Source organism: Aptenodytes patagonicus, chromosome 1, assembly GCF_965638725.1.
Source record: "Aptenodytes patagonicus chromosome 1, bAptPat1.pri.cur, whole genome shotgun sequence".
NCBI classification, from domain to species: Eukaryota; Metazoa; Chordata; class Aves; order Sphenisciformes; family Spheniscidae; genus Aptenodytes; species Aptenodytes patagonicus.
Genome location: NC_134949.1, coordinates 111122982 through 111145088, shown reverse-complemented (window position 1 = coordinate 111145088; position 22107 = coordinate 111122982). Strand labels below are relative to the sequence as shown.

Genomic DNA, 22107 nt, shown 5'->3' with positions numbered 1-22107 from the left:
TTCCACAATGTCTAAAACTCTGTGGAGAGCTTTGTAACCAAGGATACATCATCATGGACCACTTAATTTACTTCTGTGACAGAGCTAAACTATCATATTTGACTGAAGAGTGCTGATTTGAGGTGCACCCAAGCTCTGGAGCTCATGTGCTTCTGGGAATGTGCCTGAGGCTTCAACCAGTCACGGTGACAGGCAGTTACAAGCCTCAGTGCATAATGGTAAGGAGGGACCTTGGTCGAAGTCTTGTAATTTGAGTGTGATGTTAGACAGAAGGTGAAACGGCAGTAGCTGAATTCCTCTTCATAATCCATCAGAATACAAGGAGCAGGAGGAATAAAGTGTCTTTCCTAAGTATTGCAAGGGAAAATTTTCCAGCTTCGCAAGACAGGCAGGAGCACGCTCATCATTAGAATGTAGGCATGGACTCCAAAAAAAGCCCTAATTATTATGCTTCCTATATCTACATGTTCATCTTGAAAATCTTGTAGTCTGCTTTTATTAATCTATCACTACATAAAAGAAAAATGTGTGTAGGACAAATATTCTACCAATCTCATTAGACTGTTTCTGACCAAAACAAGTTCCTGATTTCAAGATGGAGCAAAATCTAGTACTCTCCTCCAGTGTTAAGACTACCGTACAATCCTTCTACAGTACAAGCAATGAAACCATATATGCATTTGTTTTATCCTCCTCAGAGTTTATTTTGCATGTAATTTTACACAGTTTATACTTCACATCATACATTTATTCCTTCTCTTGAAAAAAAGGTTTGACACAGACACTTGCCTTGCATTACATTTTGAAACCTGGAACTGGTGCCAGTAAAAAAAACAAACCACCCTACAAAACATCTTAGATCAATACAATGTAAATATAACACGTGTTAGAAGTTGCTCGTTATTTCACTACAAGGAAAACAGTCGGGGGGGGAGGGGGGGAGATAATCAGTTCCAGTTGCTAAAACTGTTCCGTGTATTTTCTTTAAAGTCTTAGTGTAATGGGAATACTTTTATTAGCCCACTACCAAACAATGATCAAACTGGTGTAGAGGAAAACGAAGCATGATCCTAAACAGTATTATGGTACTCAGCTGCAATATAAAATTCTCTGTCACACAGAACATAGCAGACTGGGGATGTTCATAAAGTCCTTTCAGTGTGAACTCTACAAAAGACTCTTCCATCATGATGCATTATTCCATCATATCCCTTATTTTGTTTAAGAAGTAAGCCACAAGTAAGCATTCCAAGAACTGTGAATAGATTTTCAGTGTTGGCACAACTATTCAGTAATTTACACAATGGTTCACACAGGAAACTGGGTAAAATTATGACTTGGAAATGGTCACAGACATCTTCCTCTTTGGCTACTTTAAAAGTTAGAAAATTCAGATTTGTACAAAAGACATTAATTTCAGAACCAATTCAAATATGTTTTTAAATAAATGGAACAAAATAAAGCATGTCTCGTTAATTTGGTATTAATTTTCCAGAATACTCTGCAGTACATTTTCAAATATACAAAATCTTACTCTACAAAAAAGTTGTAGCTCATGAAAAGAACTCACTTGAATAATCTTAGCAGCACTCCAATAATTGACTACCTTGATTTTATCAAAAATACACCTTCGTTTGATCACTGTATTTTGAGACTGCTTCTTCATGAGAAGCAAGGTTTCAGAAGTTATAAAAGTGCAAGAACATCGTCATGTTCCAAGCTGAAAGGCAGCTTCTGGAAACAGTGAAATCAGTATTGCAAGGTCCTGACATTAGTGAAATAAATGCAATGGGAAGAATTAAATTTTAAGTACATCTTCCAGTGTGGTATCATTGTGGTAGGAACAAAACATTTCTCACTGAACATTTTAGTCATCTAAGTAAAATAGTTGTGTCATTTTTTTCAGCTGTAGCAAGTGAGATGCAAAGACTAAGTGATTTGATTGGGAGCAATTAAGCAACACACACAGTAGCATCAGCAGGTCACCAGTCAATCGGCCTGCTCATTTTGCTGTTCAGCATTTTTGTGCTATTTTAATTAAATAAAAAATGGCGAAGTACAATACTCTCAGAGGACCTTCTCATCCATTTGGATAAACGTTTCTAATTGCATGTTGCACTTCACTGAAGAAGAGGAGTCTCAAATTAGGTCCCACAAACCATTAAGGCTGCCTTTTAGCCAAAAACTTCTGTTTTATTTAAGCAGACTACTTACTTTTAGTATTACTATAGTAAGCATTAATATATAATGAACATTTGAATTCACTATCAGAAAAGAGGATTACAAGAAATTACAGACTTCGGAGCAGGATCACTCTTGTTATTCCTGATAAAACTCTGTAAACAACAATTTAATCAAGAATACCTGCTGCTTTGCAGTATCTTAAGTGTAATTTTGTACTACTAGAATTACAAAACCAATGTTTTCCTTTCTGCTTCTTTTGTAAATTTTCCTCAAAAGAGGTTCTAGCAAGTCAAGAGCTCTGCAATTATATGTGAATATTAATCTTACATTTTAAACACCTAATATTACTATACTCAGTTTCAGAAAGCCTCCTTAGAGCAAGTTTTGTTATAGTTAGTATTAGTACAGCATATCAGCACTTCTTCTATGACTTGCTTCTTCAGTGATAGTTACAGAGACGTCATTTTGAGATATCCATATTCTGAAGCACAATAGCCACTCTGCTTGGAATGTACACCTAGTAAAGATATGACAAGAAGGAGAATAGCTGAAAACACCATCAACCTCACGGGATACAACTTCTAAATAACAGGATGTGAAAACACACACGTGAAATATTTTAACCGTTAAAAATCTAACATTTGTGCAATGTTGTGGGTCATATTAATCACATTTAAAGACTGATTATCGACTGCTTAGTACCCAGCACTTGAATTACACAAGATAATCTAAAAGTTTAAAAGGCAGCTTCACTGCAATCTCTCCTCTTTCCTCTTTTTTTTTGTTTGTTTTTTAAATCTTACCTTGATATATTTTAAAGTACCTACCAGTAGAGGGCCTCATATGACTTACAATGATGAGTTTCAAAAACCTGAGGACATCTAGGTCAATAGACCGTACAGTGATAAATGACAAAGTTTTGCAACAGCATTTAAACGCTCTTCTGCTACGAATTAAAGTTGCCACAAGGTCTATGATGTCATTTCATACAGGTAAATACCAGCAATATGACACAGCAGTGTATTCTTCTCACTCTTGGCATCTATGGAGTTTCAGTGTCTGAGCAATAAAACTCACTCTCAAAACTAGACAGATTCAAAATTAACAATTGTTGCATTTTGCTTTATCCTTTTTTCCTGATTACCATGAAAAAACCAAACATATATAAACAAAAGACTTCTCATAGATCACAAAAGAACTTGTGGCAACATATTTTACATGACATTCCTTCCAAGCAGAGTAGAGTCACAATCTAAAAACAAGACCGATATGTACTACCTACCAATTACCTTGATATATGGTACTCCATCAATTGTCAAGCGTATGAACGTGTTTGCTGAACAAGTCAATAAAAACGCAATTATAAAAGGTAACACAAGATAGAAGATTATTGGCTTCATTCTGACAATATCCTCTTTTGGACTATCCTCCATCCCTGTGGAGTATCTAATATTCTGCAATTTCAACTACGTTATCTGCAAACTAGAGCCTGATGGCATGAAAGGCTTTCATAGTTTTCAAAATGGAATAAAGCAATAAAGCAAAAAGCTTCAGGAAAAGGAGAAAAAGGAAAAGAACAGCTGATCTTCATTGAACCAGACAGAGCTATGTCCGATGCTTCTTGAAAGGCAGTGAACATAATGATTTCCCCTAAGGTTTCTGTGATAAATAGCTTCTACAAATCTGTGCAGGAGAGGAAATACTTAATGAAGTCAACTAGCTCAGAATGTATAGATAAAAGGAGAGATTTTAAAATAGTGTATTGAGAAATTCGGCACTCCGGGTTTGTATGATGAAGTGAGAAGGAACAAATAGAAATAATCTTTCTAAGAAAAAATGTGTAAAAAGTTACTTCAGTTAAGGGAACAAAAATTAACGTTAATACAGGACACAGCAATTCTCAATTATATTCTGGTCAATAATCTGTCAGATCCTAGGAGAAGTAAATTAGCCCAGTTCCTTTAAAGTCAATTTACATCAGCCGAGAATCTGAGAGCAGTGTGGAAGCATCCCACTCCTACCACTTCATTGCCAATCAGAATTTTAAAACTGGTTTTAAGCACAATTTCAGAACTTGTGCGAATGATTTTATTTAGACTGATGAGCGATATGTTTTCTGTTTACCATGAAGAGATGCAACTGCCAGCTTATTACTTCAATCACATGTTTTTTTCCTTACCTGGGCAAATTAAACATGCGTTTTAGTGTTTTTTATCTTGGTGGGCTTCTTGCTAAATCACAGAACAGCCAAATATGGCATTATCTCCTAATCTTATCAACTTACTTCATTGGTCAGTGTAACCACCTCTAAGGCTTAAAGAAAACTGCAAGAAGCAACAGAACAATCAGGGCATGAACAATGAATAAATATTAATTATTAATAATTATTAAATATGAATATTATTCATTCCACTGCTGTACAATTTTTAAAAAAGGAAAAATACTACAAAAGTATTAGATAATTCTTGTTACAAAAGTATCGGGATTATTCCTCCCACCCACCCAACAATATTTCCAGAAATACTATGTATATGCTCTGGCTTTATTATTTGTCTAAATAGACAGAACACAGAACATTTGTGTGAAGGAGAGGGGAGGAAAGATGTGACTAATGAGGCTGGAAAGATTGCTTGTCTTTCCTGAGTTCAAGTGAAATCTGGAAGATTATCTGCCCAGGATCCCAGCACGGTTTTCAGCCTTCTCAACCCAAATTTCTCATGTCTGCTCCTTCCTCTTCTGACACCCCAAATCCCAGAGCTTTGTCAGCCTTTCCACTCCAGTGTTATTCCTTTTCCTTCAGCACCTCTCACCTGAACTACCACTCTTGTAGTAACATATCCTCGTTAATTTAAATTTATGTTCCCTATCCTTTCCTGAGTGTACTAAAGTGTACTGAGCAGACTGTGCTCCAACCGTATGCTACAATTTGTCACCAAGTGGCACGATTAAAAAAAGTCAGGAATCCATTACTGACAGGGTAAGTTGAAATGCAAGCATCTTATTGTATGTTTGAGTCCAGACATTGTCAAATACATAAAAATATGGATAATCCTTAGCTAAAAGCTAATTAATTAGTAAATTAGGTATATTTTAATTGATATCTCCGATTTAGATTACAAACTCTGCTTGCTTATAATACTTTAATCCATTGTTCTGATTCATATCAGAACACATACATACAGTACTTAATATTATAGAAATAAATATGCAATAGTATACAATAAAAGGCTAACATCCTCAGACACTGAAACAACCATGCTTCTATTGTATTACTCAGTTCTGTCTTCCTTAAATACTGGAAAAAATGGCAACCACAGTTCTTTTTGCATTTCCTAGGTAAAGTACCATGGATTTTTCTTTTCCTCTCCTTTTTTTTGTCTTTATATTATTCAGGTCCAAATTATAATACAGAATTTTAAAGATAATTCCAACACACTGAAATGCATTAATGAAGACATCTGTTCTGACATGTTATGATATGTGTCTGTGACAAACTCCATTCCATTCCACTTCGTATCCAGCATAACCCTGGTTCTTTTCAGTCAGGCTGCTACTCAGCAAGTTGGTTTCTAAGCTTTACTGATGCTTGGGATTCCTCTGCAGAATTTTTCTTCATTGATTTTTATGAAGTTTCTGTTGGGTAAACCCTCAGATTTATCGAGATGCATCTGGACTGGACCTCTAACATTTAATTTATCAACCACTCACCCTAATTCAGTGTCATCTACAAATCTGCTGAGGATACACTCTGTCTCATCATTCTAGTCACTGCTGAAGACTCCAAACAGTATCAGCCCTGGCAGCAATTCCTAGGGCGCTCTGCTTGATACCAGCTGGACACTGATCTTCTGATTACTAAAACTGCAGGAGCCCAGCCAGTTTTTAATCTACCTAACAATCTTATCCAGCCCGTATTTCCCCAGCTCCTAGGTAAGAATGCTGTAGGAGACAAAGCTGAAAGTCTTACTGCATTGATTGTAGTAACCTCATGCATACAGCTAGAGTAATTTTATCACAGAAAGCAATCACATTGATCATGCATGTTTTGCCTTTGCTAAAATCTGGGTTGGCTTTCTGACTGACCCATCTCATATACCCCACTTGTTTGGATATGGATTCCAAGAGGAGGTGGTCCTTGACCTCTTAAGGGACTGAGGAGAGAGGCTGACTGGCTTCAGATCCCTCAGCCTGCCTTTTCACTTTTACTACAGCCTTTGGTCAGTTGTCAGAAATTTCCCCGACCGCTATGATTTTTCACAAATGATAGTCAGCAGCCTTGCAATCACATCACTGACATCTTTCCAAACCTCTGGGTGTATCCCATCTTTAAGGTGTCCCTAACCCATTGCTCTGCTGCTGCTACTTTCTTTTCAATAGTGTACTGGCACACAAAAGGGTCTGGGAGCAGGCTTTACCCTTGGAATCTGAGGTAAGAAAAGACATTGAATACTCCCGTACTCTCCATAGTGCCCATCACAGGTTTGACTCCTCCCTTTGTCAAAGGACTTGCATTTTTTTCTTAAGCTGCTTTTGCTGTTAGTATACCTGTAGTATCCCCTTCTTGCTGCTCTTCATTATGTCTAGCCAGTTTTCACATATATAGTACATGGCCTGAGATCTTTATCTACCTATAGATAGGTAAGTATAGTAAAAGTATATAGAGGTGTCCTGATTAAAACCATCATAGGAAACCTAGGTATTCATCAGTAAAAGACATTATGACAGATATGTCATTTCTGATGTTTTTCTGTACCCTAGGAGGAGGGTCTCAGAAGTTTATTCTTGTCTTCCCTTTTCCTTTCATATACTGTCACTGAATTATATAGTTTCAATTACCAGCTTCAGTTCTATTGACCTCTGCTCTTCTAACCTGCTTCTTTCCAATCACAAGTTTTATCCCATTCATGTCTCCTTCACCATTTCATGAGGCTCACTTGATGAACATGGCCAGAAGTGAAAACCCAAAGTACAGAATACTAAAGAGAATACATTCATAGGTAACCGATGTCTTGACTACCACTCAATCAAATCATTCTCCGAATCTCTCTTCTTTTTCAAGCTTTCTGTGTTCACCTTAAAGGCCCTTCCAAGCTCTTTCCTCCCCAACAGGCTCATCCATGTTGGAAAGGGCCTCAGGAGGCCCAAACTCCCTGCTGAAAGCAGGGTCAGCTATGAGGTCAGACCAGATTACTCAGGGCTTTAGATATCTCAGTGAATTGGCTCTCTGCTTGCTACACCAACTGCTTACTTATTACCTCATGTCCTCTAAGGTGTCACATGAACTCTGCTATTTTAGGAAACTGTGAAGACATCTAAAACCACACAGAGGAAGACTCATGAGGCCTTTTCTGATCGGGGAGTGGAATATGGGGAAGGGAGAACATCAGATCTGTTCTGGACAGAGTTAGCGTGACTCAGCTGTGAATAAAAATTTTTGACAAAGTTAACATTCAAACCTTTAGTCATCAAACTATCATTGGAAGCCTTTTTATTCTCAATGGAGTATTCAGCAGGAATAAAGTGGAATAATTGTGGTTGACTTCACAGGCAGATGTGCTAACAGAGACGATGATGGAGGATAGGAATGTTGTTTATAAGTCAAATACATACAAAATTGTTTTTTGTTATCGCCTCTGACCTTTCTATACTGCATGTCCATTTAAACTATGAGGCAGTTACACTGTCTGAAACTAGGTAAATCCCACACAGATCAAGGCTTCTGGCACTAAAATAGTACAGCTACTAATACGGAGACAAAAACCCGCTTATTACAATCAACCTATTTTCCACCAACATACATGGTGTTCTATCAAGATCGTAGTCCATTCATGTAGGCTATCTCACAAACAGGGAAGAACAACTGGTACTACTACTACTACTTGCCAGGAACATATATGATGCTTTTCAGCCATACAAATGCTTACTCTTTATACTTTTTTGCTGTAAATATCCAGGTAATTTCAAGAAACGAGAGATTAGAGAAGCTAAGAAGAATACAGGAATACCAAATACATGAAGCACTTGTGAACAACAGCAGTTATAAGCAGGAAGCTCACCTTTGATATTTTGGGAGAGGACTATAATACACAGCAATCTCCAAATGTATCTAAAACCCCACACGCAAGAAGTTCTGCAAATGACAACTGCTACTTTCAGATCTGTCAGACTAGATTCAGTACCAGGTGCAAGCACAACTGAAATTGGCTGGAACTGCAATGAACTGCTCTTCATCCCACTTTCAGGGCTGGAAAACACCAAGCCCTAAAAATCATTTCAAGGTCATTTTGCAACAGATGGGAGAACTACTGGAACTCAGAGCTAGATCAGGCACTGCAGAAAAAATATTTGATAGTGCATATTGCAGCTGGTAGATGCAGAAGGCAATGTCACAAGAGTCTGTGCCAACATTTTCCAAAACTTTTAATTAAAATGAGGGCTTTAGACAATCTCATGTCTCTGTATCACTACTAATTGTCAGACAGTGACACTATTCTGAGAATATAATTAACCATCAATGAATAAGATACATGATAGCTTTTGCTTTCTGACTATAATTTGTTATATAAAACCTCAGACATTACAGATTTCATTTTGCTAGATATTGCATATGACAAAGAAGGTATGCTTAAAATAATGTGAAGTTCTGCCTTCCAATTTGTTTTTCAATTTACAGCTGTACAGCATGAATATGCAGAAAATCATTTCTCAGACTGTCTTGCTTCATTTATGCAAAAAAGTCCATATACGGCACAGGCTGTATCTCAAAATTTCTCCTCATTATCTTCTGCACTCTTTCTTCAGGTTAAGAAAGAGTACTTTAAAAAGACAACAAAAAAACCCTGGCAAACACAAACAAGCAGACTGAAAAATATGATAGGATGAAAGAAAATGACTAACAGAATAACTTTGGAATCATTACACTTGATTGTGGTTTTTGTTTGTTTTAAGAAGTCAAACGATCAATGAATATGAGCAAATAAATTTATATGTCTTAATCATCAAGAGGTTAAAATAACAAAAGAGCTTGCTAGCATTAAAGTCTTACTGATTCCCCTAGTTAAAACAGTTAATTTTCTAACTACTAACATTCTTTCTGTATATCTGTGCATGTCAGGGGAGAAAACAGTTAAAGACTACATCAGTCCCTGAAAATTCAATACATAAATCTTTATCATGAAAGTTACTCAAATGAGTTTTTTCAAACCTAAGGTCACTAAAAGCTTTTAGACCATTTCAGTCTATGTGAATATTTTAATTTGTCAATAGGCTCAAGGAAGCAGAAAGTTGCACTTTAACATTGACTAGTATATATTAAGGTCAAGGTTAAAAACCCAACCCAGCAATAAGAACATTCTTAAAAGAAAGTCTATAATTTCAGTTTCATTTAATGTGAAAAGATTGTATCAGTGGAGGCCAAAGATAGAGAATCAGAAAAAAACAGTATTGGTGGCAGGGGGAAAGGAATACTTCGACATCTATTTATTTTTTAACTAATTGGAAAGAACTACAGAAAGAGTAAATCTATAAAAGCTGAAATATGTTAAACAATTATATTTCTCAATAAACTACATACTACTTTGCCAATGATAAAACATATTCTGCACTATTCCATTTAGCCTGCCAATTACTCAGTTCTGTTGGTGTACAAAGTATCAAAGACTAAACCCCACCGTTTTCCTATAAATGCTAACTTTTGGTGTGGTACAAAAATCTTGAAGTTAGTAGGACACACATTGATATCTAGTTACATTTTACAGTAAAATTCAGTCAAGTCGGATGCCTTAGAAAAGACTGACAAAACATTTTGAATGATGAGTGTTTTTAAAAACAGTTCTTTTTCTTCCCCCCCCAACCCAAATCTAAGTTTCACATCCAACTACAACAACAAAGTAAGGTATCAACAAATGACTGTACATAAAGGGGCACTAGGATCCGACAGGAGTTGAAATGTGTGTGCAGCACTTAATTTACATCTTGCAAAGGGATGATAAGACATAAGCAAAACTAAAAGTTTATAGAACCATTGAAAAAGCACACAACTTTGATAAAACATATCTCAAAAAAGATTATTAGCAGAATACCACAGCAGAGATGTAAACAGAAATAAAACCGTGGTAAAAGGAGTCTGTTTTTACAATGACAAAGTGGTTAACTGCTTGTTATTAGAAAGTTTGATTACGTGGAAAGTTATGTACATTTCATATATTTGTTAACAATCCAGAACAGAGCAAGCAGTGAAATGGAAAAATTAGATTATAATTATTATTTAAATCGGTCATATTACAAAGGACATTTTTTGTGCATTTTTCTATGGAGTTTTCAACGTGTGTCTGATGATTTTGAAATCTGGCCCTCTACAGCGTTACTGAACAAACTTGAATCATCATCTGTTCATCAACAAAATTTTATAGTGAAATGCCTAACGGTGCTTACAAAGCTTCCTCTTCATCCAGGGTTCTTTGCTCCAGGAATTTCATATCTCCTTTCTTCTCATTTTGCTATGTCACTTTGAATATTTCTTTCATTAGGTGATGTTTCTAGAATGAATCATGTCACATCTAATCTTCTATTTTTGTAACACATTTGTGTGCTATTTAAGCTTGACTTGAGCAGCATAATCATTGCATGTGATTTCATTTTTTCAGAGTCCTCTGGGCGTGTTTTGCTGACAATGTTTACTTGCACACCTTAAGGGAGGTGCATCGGTCATTAAAAAAAATAGTTCTTTGAAGTTTGTGGTGGAGGAGGAACTAAAATTTTTGAAAGAAGAAACTTAAGTCTCATGCATTATGGAAAGGGAATACGATAATTGTTAAAAAGCAGGAAAAGAACCTTTATGGGTTTATTGGGGTGGCATCATAAGTTTTTTGAAAAGAAATTTGAAGGGAAGACTTCTACTTGGATTTTAGAAACTTCAGCTAAGACTAAAGCAACTCCCAAGGATAACCAATTACCCAAGAATTGGGATGTAAATTGCTATTTAAAGTAAAACATTGCTGGTTCATTGTAAAATAGCAGCTGGAGGTATTTACTGTAATTTTGTTCCTTCTTACTTGGAGTTCTATCTTGCTGAATTTAGTCAGGTTTTCCAGAATTTTTTCCCCAATTACTTTTACTTGGCGTCCTTTTACTAGCATTTTACCTCTATGTGGTGCCTGTGGCATCTTCTGGGGTGTTGGCTGAAGGTGGTCTGTGAATTGCATTGCTGAAGGACATAAAAGAAAGTTAACGTGACCCACGCTGCTGCGTTTCTTTCTGACCCAGAAGTGCCATTGCCATGCCACAGTTTATGCCGCAAAAGTGCATTTGCTGCTTTGCTTGTCACATGCCTTATCTTCCACATGCTCCTAGCAAATTGCATCTTCGCACTTTGTTGCATTTTTTTCTGTCTTGAATGTCTTGCACTCACCATCTAAAAGTCTAAATGTGAAATATACATTCCAAATTACAGTTAATTGGCTTGCAAAAGTTAAGTTAGTGGTAGATAATTAAGATGCTCTCCAATCACCAAAGCAAGGTATTTGAATTGGACACACGAAGCAAGAATTCTGGAAGCATTAGTTTGCTACATCACCTTCAGGAATGGGATCTTAGACCCTTAATTTCTTTGTGTGCAAATGAGCATAGACACTTACCCGCACTATGAGGGCATTGCCACATACAGATACGTTAAAAAAAAAAATGTTCCCAAGATCCTTTACACCAAGCATGATGAAAGCACAAGAATTCTTTCATGTAATGAAACTATTTTAAAACAAGCAAACAAGAGAAATGCCAATACCCTGAATACACTGAAATAGGGTGAGTGTGAGTGAAAGAGATAGATTAAAAGTGACAGTAATTCTCAGGAGTTTAGATCTCATGAGAGATGTTAAGATGTGACACTAGAAATTGATGTCTCCATTCTGTCATGGAAGAGGAGTGGCCCACACAAATCAGTGCAGATACTCTGTTTTTGTAGCCTGTGAAGATTACAAGTGTAACTTATTTACAGGTGTTTATGTGTACAGATATACCTACACATAGAGATACACACCCCTTCACCCATGTATATGTTTTAGATATGAAAATCTAGTCAGCGATATAAGCGTTCTCAGAACTTTTTCAGTGAACTCTGCCTTAATTCATGGCCTTTTTGAATCTTATTCTGTTGTGCTTGCGAACATATACACGCATACACATATGTGAATACATATGTAAAGAATGGGAAATGTGTATATATATGTATGCATATAAATATATAAAGAATGGGGAAAATGACATTTTTAAAATAATTGTGGTAAGTGATTATGATTTCAAGAGTAATGAAGACAGGTCATTTTTATTAGTCACCATCTCACCTAACAGAAATTGAACGCAAGGATATGCCTCCCACTTCATCTGAAGTGATTTGTGGGAAAGACTTTATCCATTATTCATATCACTTTAGGATTGGAAATTCTTGAAATTCTTGATGTGAACAGAGGTCTGTTCCATTTTGCAAAGTCCTTCTGTAAATTGAGGATGAGAAAGCCAGTTGGCAAACACATGATTTGCTCTAATTCGTGTTTGTGAAGTTAAGCAAATGATTTTAAGAAAGCAACACAAGATTCAGTTTCTACAGAGCTTTAAATCACAAAGCAAGCATGAAGATGGAGTTTCTCTGACATGAAAATAAAGCAAATGATGATATTAAAAATGACAATTCAAAAGCATGTTAGAAGGTTTTCATGCATGTTGGCGAGGAACATTGTGTGCCAGACACTGCAAGAGTGCATGAAAATTTAAATGTAATATCAGAAGAGAAAAATCAGTTAACATTAGAGGTCATGATCAAATCATAACATTGTCATCTCTACTGTATTCATACAAAGGCTAATTTCAGAAAATAAATTTAAAAAAACCCATCCCCCCAAAACACTCCTAGAATAGACTCCGTATTTGTCCAAAGAATTTTAAAAAAATTATTCAGATGAAAGTAGAATGAAAAAAAAATCTTACTTACCATAAGTGAATTAGGTCGATCATTGTGAGGATATTCTTCAGAGAAGTACTCTGCACTGTGGTCCAGCCTTTGATGCCCTCCATATTCTGCAGCATCAGAATCCAGAAGGATTTTATACTTAAAAATGACTATTAAGGAACTATGCCAAATTACTGTTAAATGGGAAATAAATCAAAGCAAAAAACCTAGAAGAACTGCTGCAACATAATTCATGCTAATATACTCAATATAAAGCAAAAATAATAATAAAAAAAAAATCTAAGAAAACTTAAGAGTGGAAAAATATACAGAACATATAGAAGTTGACGACATTTTGTCTTGAAAATTTCCTCTTAGCATAGTAAATAAAGTACCTTCCAGTCTCTTCTGGAATCTTCCATGAATTTATGGGAGTTTATAGTATTACAGTAGCTATGCGTAAGACTTCATGTGATGAACTAGACTAAAAAATGTACCACTAAACAAAATGAGTGGATTTGAACTGCATTTAAGAATTTACGTAATTGTGACCGTCAAAATCAATTGGTGTTTAGCAATATTTTACAGTCTGTCAGAATCTGATCAAGTGTTAATGAGAAAAGCATATAATTTTACAGAAGAAAAGCCCACAACTCCTTTGAGAGTTTTTCAGAAAAGAGTTTGAATTATTATAGCACAGAGGAACAAAAGAAAGCTTAAATTTCATAGAAGATCTTTTAAGAGACAAACATTCTGACTGCAGTTGTTAAAATGGGATGAGTTACTTAACAACGTGTAACAATGAGTTGGAAAACCTGTACAAATACTTAATAGGATTCAAACAGATTTAGCAAAAACTAAAAGATAAAATAACTTTGAAAGAAGAAAATCAGAAAATGTAAGGAAATAAATGGGGAAATAAAGAGCTAACACATATTCGAAAGTCAATTTCTTCTTACTTAGGACAACAACAAATAGAATGTTTTATGATTATTTAAGTACCTTTGAACTTCTTGTTTGGACATAATTAAAACATACTTTTTCCTCCTAAAGTTACAACAGAAAGCCTCAACCTCCACTCCCCACCACCCAAAACAGAGAGAAGGAAATAACAGTGCTCTATAATCCACAATTTGCTTCCTTAATTTTAAGCCATGGAATAATCTTATTTTGCTAGAGCTTGTATTTAATAGGATTAGGGAAGAGTGAGGCAACACTCTTTCAAGTCAGTGGTTCTTAAACTGCTCTTTGGCTTCTGTGTTTGCTAAGGATTTTGACATTAACAGGATTGTCTTTAAGTCTTTTACCACTACTCTCTTTCTATCAGATGAGTTTAGGAAATTTCCCAACCACCAGTCTTACTGATTTAAATCTTTAGCAACAAGACAGACTGAAGCATGACATAACACAAAAAGTAGCCTAAACTAAAAGTAACTGCAAATTTACTCTAAGATATCTCAGTTTAGAAGATTGCACAGGTTTTGCTGACAGAAGGCAAAGAAGAAGAAAAATAGATGCACATGAGGAAAAAAGCAAAGCTGCCAATTAGCTACCAAATCAATAACGTGAAGTAATCCCTTCCCCACAAGTATTTGCAGCAAAATGAGAGAAAGATCCAGAACTGCCAAGTTAGTTGTGGATTTCTAGAGGGCAGGTGCCCAAAGGGAGAAACAGCAGATCACCACATTCTCTGGCAAAATCTTCGTGTTTGTTAGGAGAATTATACTTTGCCAGCTTTAGTCCTCAATGCCTTATATGTGCACTACATACACACCTCCCCCCACCTTTAGTTTATAAACACATTCAAATTACCATTCACTTGTATGTCATGTACTTGTCATGTACAACATACAAAAATACAAACTACAACTTCTAGTTACTCTCTCCAGTGCCCTTTCAAACCCAGCATCAGCAATGGCTGCTACTAGTCCACTGTATATTTTATTAACATGGCAGGGGAATGTCTCCCTCAAGCATTTCACTCTTTGCTTCTGTGATCTACATTATACATTAAATTTAATAATTTATCAATGTTGCTGAAAGCCCTGACATCTCTAATGATTCCTTTAGAACTATTTACAGCAAATGCAATTGTTATGGCTATGCTAATTTTAAAAAAGTTTACCTCAGTTCCTTAATCCAGGCTATCTAGCAGTGCTCTCTAGTAATACAAGCTAGTATCACTGCCTCTCCACACCTTGCAACATAGTATATTTGGCATAAATACTGTTAACCAGATCCTGAATAATGGGGTCAAAAAGAATTTTAAGATCTTCATAAATTTGATATTTCTCAGGGAAAAATAACTATTTTGGTAAACATGCCCATTTGCCTTCCAACTTAAACCTCACAGAAATGCCACTTTTCACATTTCAGAATTTTACAAGCATCTAGGTTTTTGAAGACTACTTTCATGAAACCATTAAACAACAGTTGTGCATTTTAATTAAGCACATAATAGAAATATTTTCTTTTGCAGTGGGGTCTCTTTTGTTTCAGCAACAGAGTGCTGGAAATGCTAACCTGTAGTCTGACCGAAAAAAAGCCCGATTTCTGTTCAGTTTGATGCTCTGACTAAATTTCGTAACCACTACGGTGGAGGAGAGTAGCAAAAGCAATGAACTCTTGTATAGATAGAGCTGGAAATGGAAAGGCTGTAATTATCTACCTCATCAATTACTGAATTACTATGCTTTTAAGATGTTTTGAAATACATATTTTAACACAATTTTTTATTTAATCTTATGCATGTTTAATGACACATAAACCACCACTAAGTAAATACAAATCATAAAATAGGATAATTTGTATTTTGTTCCTCAACCCTTACTATTGATAAAAGAATCCAAGTGCTATTTGTGGGGGTGATGGTCCAGCATAATTAAGAGCTTTACAGAAGAGCAGGTAAGAATTTCTACTGACCAGTTGTAAAACGATGTAAGGCTTACTAAGTATTTATAAAGAAACTACTGTTTTCTCTATGGTCTGGTTTGACTCACATAAACGTCTATCACAAATCAAATACATTGAAATAATATTAAGTACATTGGGTCCTCTGTACTATATATGACAGCCCTATTTCAGAGATTACCTATGTGACAGGTTACCCATCAAGTTAGAAAGTCTGGACACAACTGAGCAAGACTGGACATGTAGGAAGGGTAACCAAACATATACAAAAAGACTGTAGGTGATCCTGATGGTTTCATCTTCACCCTTCATAATCTGTTTTAAAATCAGGATGAGGAACAGTTATAGTTTTGACTTTATGGTACAATGAAATGTTTAAGCGTCCATACTTCTGGTTCTCTGGTGCTTTCCAGGCGTGCAACTAGAGCATGGGTGTGTACATAAATATTTATTTTCTTTTTAACTCATATGTAAATCAGCTCTCATTTCTTCACTGCACTTCTCAATATAGAAAAGAATACCTAATAAAGATTTCATTTTTATCCGTTGCTACCATTTCTTGGCTAAAAACGAAAGGATATGGTTCTGGCAATACAGATGGGACAAAGATAAAAGCACAGACCAAAAAGGATCAAAGATTGTGCTGAAACACGTAATTTCTGTCTGTGAATTTAAGCTACAAAGAAAGAAGTGTATGGACAACAGAAGACACGGGAACGCTTTTGAAAAGCTTTTGATCCTTTAACCAGTCTTGGGATCAGCTGGCTGTCCTGAACCAGTTATAGTGGCAATGATAGTAACACTGGCATGATCCTATGCCTAATCCAGCTGGAAATTATAACTATATGACAAGATTAAATTTACTAATTTTCATTAGATCTACGTGGATTAAAGGATTTGCTCACAAAAGTAATGGCTAAAGGTAACCCTAGATGCTTTGTTTAGGGTGTACAGAGAAAGCTTTGGGTGCTTTTTGTTCGTTTGTATAAACCAAACAACTTTCCCATAAAGCCTTTTTCAGGATTTCCTAAGGGAATATGCTGTCATAGTAGCACACAACATAGAAAAGACTCTCTTTTCTTAAGAAGCCTATCTCTCACTAGATAGTTTCATATATTTACTTATTGTTCAAAATATATAAGTAAAAGCTGTACAAAAAGCAAGAGATATATACAAAAAGCAAAGAGATATAACTAGGGCATTTGCCACACCATGTAAGAATGCAGGGGAAAAAAAAAAAAATCCCTCTCCACTCCAGCCCGAAATTCATTGTCGTGGATTTTTGAAGAAAAAGAGGCTCCAGAATTCCTGTAACAACAACAGCCAGTTTGCACCCTCCACATGAGAACTTATACTATGCATCACAGAGAAAGAGAGCTTTTTAAATGTGGAGAAACGGAGAAAGGAAATAAAATTTCTTAGGGAAAAAGTTAAAAAGTTCCTGTATCAATTTTGACCCAGCACTCTAATCCAGAAACATGTATTACAGAAAGGCTTTCTTCTTTCAAATACAAGTTATAAAATAGTAGACTAAAAGAAAATTTCTTTTCCTCAATCATTAACAGTGCTGTGTAATACCAAAGTGCTGAAAATTTCTATCATTATTGAAACAAGACACTGAGTTAAAACAGCTCAAGCACTGTTCAAGGAAGAATTAAAAAATAAACCCCCAAACGCAGAAAAAAATTCCAAATTTAAAATTAACTAAAAGGTTTCTAAATCAACATGTCTGCCTAGATGTTCTATATACCTTCTTCTAGAAGTTAAAAATATATATACACTGGTGAAAGCAGCATGTTTTCAGATTCTACCTCTTGCAAAAACATTAAGAAGCAGTGGTGACAGTAGAAAATGCAAATAAAGTGCTAGAGCGACCAGTCACTGTAATTTTAATGTTAAAGTATTGGCCACTGTAGTGGCAACACCAAGGCTGACTCCATCTGATGCTGAGTGTTAAACGGCTTCTTAGCGTGGTTAGTTTATTAGCAACATATACAGAGATGGCATAAGATAAAAACTTCTAAATAAAGTCTTTAATGTGTTGGATGTATTTTGACAAATCCAACCCTCAAACTCTTGGAAAATATTTTTGCCCATCTTAGATGAAAATCAAAGGCCAGCTTACAAGTATTGTACCAGCATTTCTCCTTAGTCTTGTTTTAGCAACTAGCATACAAGCAGCCTACATCTGAATGATCTTCAATGTTGTAATAAATGGATTCTCAGGGGTCAGGCTGAATAAACTGGCAAAGCAATGTAGAATAACTCACACTGGCATTTAACAGCTGAATATACAAGTCTTTCCAACTTTGCTCATTAAAAAAAGTCACTCTAAGTCAACAATGTAGAAGACTACAAATTACTAAGGAGCAACCCTTATGAAGTACAGATTAGAAACCTATCATTAACGCACCAAGATTTCCTTGTACTACTTTGATTTAGAAAATTAAACACAAAAATAGCTTCTCCTGTTTTTTACAGTACTTCAGCAATTCAAAATGGGAAACTACACAAGGCAAAACACGAAGGTCACAGATGTAGGTTTCATATTTTATTTGAAGCTTTCATAGTTATCAATCACTAGCAGATGTGAAAGTGCCCTTAAATGCACCAGTAAAATACATATCTGAAATTACATTTTTTCTTTACTTAGGCACATTTTTCTCTTTTTTAGGTACAACCAGAGATTCAGATATATAAGGTATCACGTTAATTTTCTCTAGGTGAATCTGTCTCAGGAGACAGAAGCAAAACCCTCCCTGGTTTTACTTTGAGAACTTACTATATTCCCTAGGCAGGGCTCTGTGTGTATCTGTTTGTTCACCTTGAAGATGCAACCCAGGGCTATTCTAAGGAAAAAATGAAAATGGAATTACTTCAATTCAGGGTCGTTCATACAATGACTTAATTCACCATCTCTTACTTCAAAACTGAAACTGACTGCACACAGAATTAGAGATATAATGTATGAAAAAGCCAAGTGCAATGCTTTAAAAGTGCCATTTTGTTGACCGTGTCTTACCTCTTGTATGCTTAGACATACACATTGAACTGGGAGCAGAGAGTCAGTCTTATGGAACTGATGCTTACCTTTAGTGGTACAGCTGCCAGACAGAAAGCACAAACTGAATTTTCCGCTACTCCGTGCGTTCACTGGATCCTCGTGTTCAATGTGAGAAAGTCGAGGAATCAGAAAGTAAATCTTAACATTTAAGATGGGCTTGGGAGTATGCTTTTGGAGTTCTCCTCATCATCAACCCTTATCATGCTTTGGTTCATGATTCAAAGCCAGTTTTTTGTGGCTGTGGGGTGTTTTTTTGGGGGGTGGAGGGTGTTGTGGATTTGGGTTTTGGTTTTTTGTTTGTTTGTTTTAAATCTTTACTCATCTTTAAGAACTTTTCTGATAGAAGTAAGACAAAAAGCTGTGAAAAGCTGCTATTTAAGAAAGCCACTGCTAAAAAGCTGCAAGTTAATGAGAGAAAAGAGCTCATCTAGGCAAGAAAGGTGACCTCCACTTACCACGGGAGTTTACCCACAGAAGGTTAGGGCGCAGTATCATAAGCAAGTCTGAAGGAGAAAACACAAGGATCACAAATCATAGGATGGGATCATAGGGATGGGACCGACGACGACTCAAGCGGGAAGGGACCTCTGGAAGTCAGCTACAGCGTCAGACCAGATTGCTCAGGGCTTTATCCAGTAAGCTCTTGAAAACATCCAAAGACGGAGCCTGCAAAACCTCTCTAGGCAACCTGTTCCAACACTTGCTTGACTGTCAGCACTGTGGACAAGTTTCTTTTAGGAAAGGCAAGATCTCTCCTATTAGACTTGTAGCTAGGAAAGTAGTACCAAGATCGCAATAATCCCCATCCCCATTAGATACTCCGATTGAGTTTTAGATTGGATTTACTGGCACCATGATCTACATTTTTCCAACAGCAAAAGATACCTGGTAGAAAATGCTATTCATTGCCTGTTTTTCAAAAGTACGTAGAAAAGCTGTTGGATGAAAGCACCCAGATGGAAAAACAATGAGGATGACAATGAAAATTACATATAACTTTCACGTACTGCTGTCCTGGCAGCAATTTTCATTGACAAAATGCTACCTGTTAAAATAAAAGAAGATATCCTGGCAACAAGTGAAGACAAGAAACAAAACGAGAAAAAGGAAAGCCAGGCACACCAACAGCTGTAGAACTGACAATCATTATTCTCAAGATGGATCAAAAGAAAGGGAAAGGATACCAAAGACCAACAATTTCTCGAAGAAATTATTTTGTAAAAAGCAAGCTATGGGCAGAAGCATAATTTATGAATTATTAATATGCATGCAGAACAAGAAATATAGCCACAGATCAATATGGCTAATTAATGAATTTTTCATTCACCTCGTACCCTAGAAATAAGCCTAAAGAAAGTAGCAACTAGATTTTCAAGCTAGGCGTAAAAGAATACAAAGATAGTAACAAAGAAGTTAAAGGGACAAAGTGATACGTTATCAAGATGCATTACGGAAAACAGGAACTCAGTCATTAAATGCACCATAAGCACAGGGAAGATGAAGGGAAGTACAGCTGCAAGGAAGACTGTAAAGAACCTAAAGTGGTTAAACCCTTTTTTTTTAAATAATTCTTGAAATTTCACTGAAAAAGCAGGTAACTAGCATAATTAATTTCAAGATGAAGGGTACCTCTGTTCCTCCTCTCTACACACACCTAATTTTAGAGAAGACTAAGGGGTCAACCTACAACTGAGAAAAAGCATACTAGAGAGTATTTGGATGAATTTTCTAATTAAATTAAACACCTTGGCCTGATGAACTTCAGCTCAGGATGTTTAGGATAGTTGAAGCCATTTAGCACTTAACTCATGGCACAGTACTGAGGAGGAGGGGGGTAACTATACCTTTTTGCTTCAACCAAATATGGACGCTTTTTGCTTAAACTAAATGTAAATCTGGAGGTACGTAAATCCATATTTGTTGGTAATCATGAACATAAAATGCTGATGTCCTTTTGTGCCAAGATAACAAGCCCTGTAAAAAAAAAAGGGGGTGGGGGGGAGAGAGAGGGGGGTGGAGAGAGAGAGAGAGAGCGCGCGCTTAATTTTAATGAGACTTCCAACACTGCAGAAAAATTGCTTAACAAAAATCAGCGTGGGATCTTATGGAAAGGAAAGGAGTTATTCCTGAAATCTTTAAGGAAGTTGCTTTTACCCACTCACATTCATTCTGTCATAGATTTCATTCGCTCTCATACCAAGGCACCTGTGCCCAAGTGGTCCGGCACATGGATACAACGGTGACGACAAGGTATGTCAGTTACTGAGTCTTCATTAAGTCTCTTAGGTTCTTCTTGATTCATGATGAGGACCCAGCTTTTGGACAAATCTTTTACACCCTCAGAAAGATGACAGTTGTTATGATCTGTTCTTTGCTCCAGAATCTCCCTTACTGCAGTCTCCATAAGTATTAGGAAAGGTTGCTGTTCACTGTCTGCTTATCCTTGTTCACTTGAAACATGCCTGTTTTCCTACTGAACTAATGGGAAAAGGAATAGCGTATATTAAACCCTGTTGCTATCCCACTGCTGTTAGGCTGTAGGGTCCTCTGACAAGTCATCTGGGCCACAGCAGAGATGGTGACACTTATCAGAGTACCTACCTCCTTGTCTTGACATGGAAAAAAAAAACAACCTCCTTTGTTTTACTGCTAGAAACAGTATTGTCCATTATCAATGCAGGCCATTCTTTTAATCCTCATTTTGTTGCTTCTGCTAGAGCTTTCACAAACACATTTCCATTCACATATTTTGTCCACGCTAGTAATATTATTACTATTATTATTATTATTTTGCAGATGGCAAAGTTTACAGTGGCTTCAAGTAGGCCATAGGACCAGAGTAAATTCAAGAAATGGCCCAGGGTGAAACAGGGTATGTTCAGTTGGGATAAATGCAAAATGTTACACTGATAGGAATAAGAGTTATTTAACTGTGGGGTAACAAATAACGATGAGAAGGAAACAGTCAGGAGATACTGCAAACTAGCATATCACAAATGGAACATGT

At 36.2% G+C, this 22107-nt stretch overlaps 1 protein-coding gene across 2 annotated transcripts in view; it reads right to left on the bottom strand.

The window, feature by feature from the left end:
- Nucleotides 1-679: 679 nt before the first annotated feature.
- GBE1 (1,4-alpha-glucan branching enzyme 1) overlaps nt 680-22107 on the bottom strand; it is a 177102-nt gene continuing 155674 nt past the window's right edge. Inside the window, exons 15-17 of one of the 2 annotated variants that reach the window (XM_076351805.1) lie at nt 13169-13288; nt 11327-11389; nt 680-2701 (exon numbers count right to left, since the gene is read on the bottom strand). In XM_076351805.1, the coding sequence (XP_076207920.1) occupies nt 2645-2701; nt 11327-11389; nt 13169-13288 (240 nt within the window). In that variant the 3' untranslated portion in view covers nt 680-2644. The remainder of the gene's footprint in view (nt 2702-11326; nt 11390-13168; nt 13289-22107) is intronic. The other variant, XM_076351814.1, reaches the window with a different exon arrangement.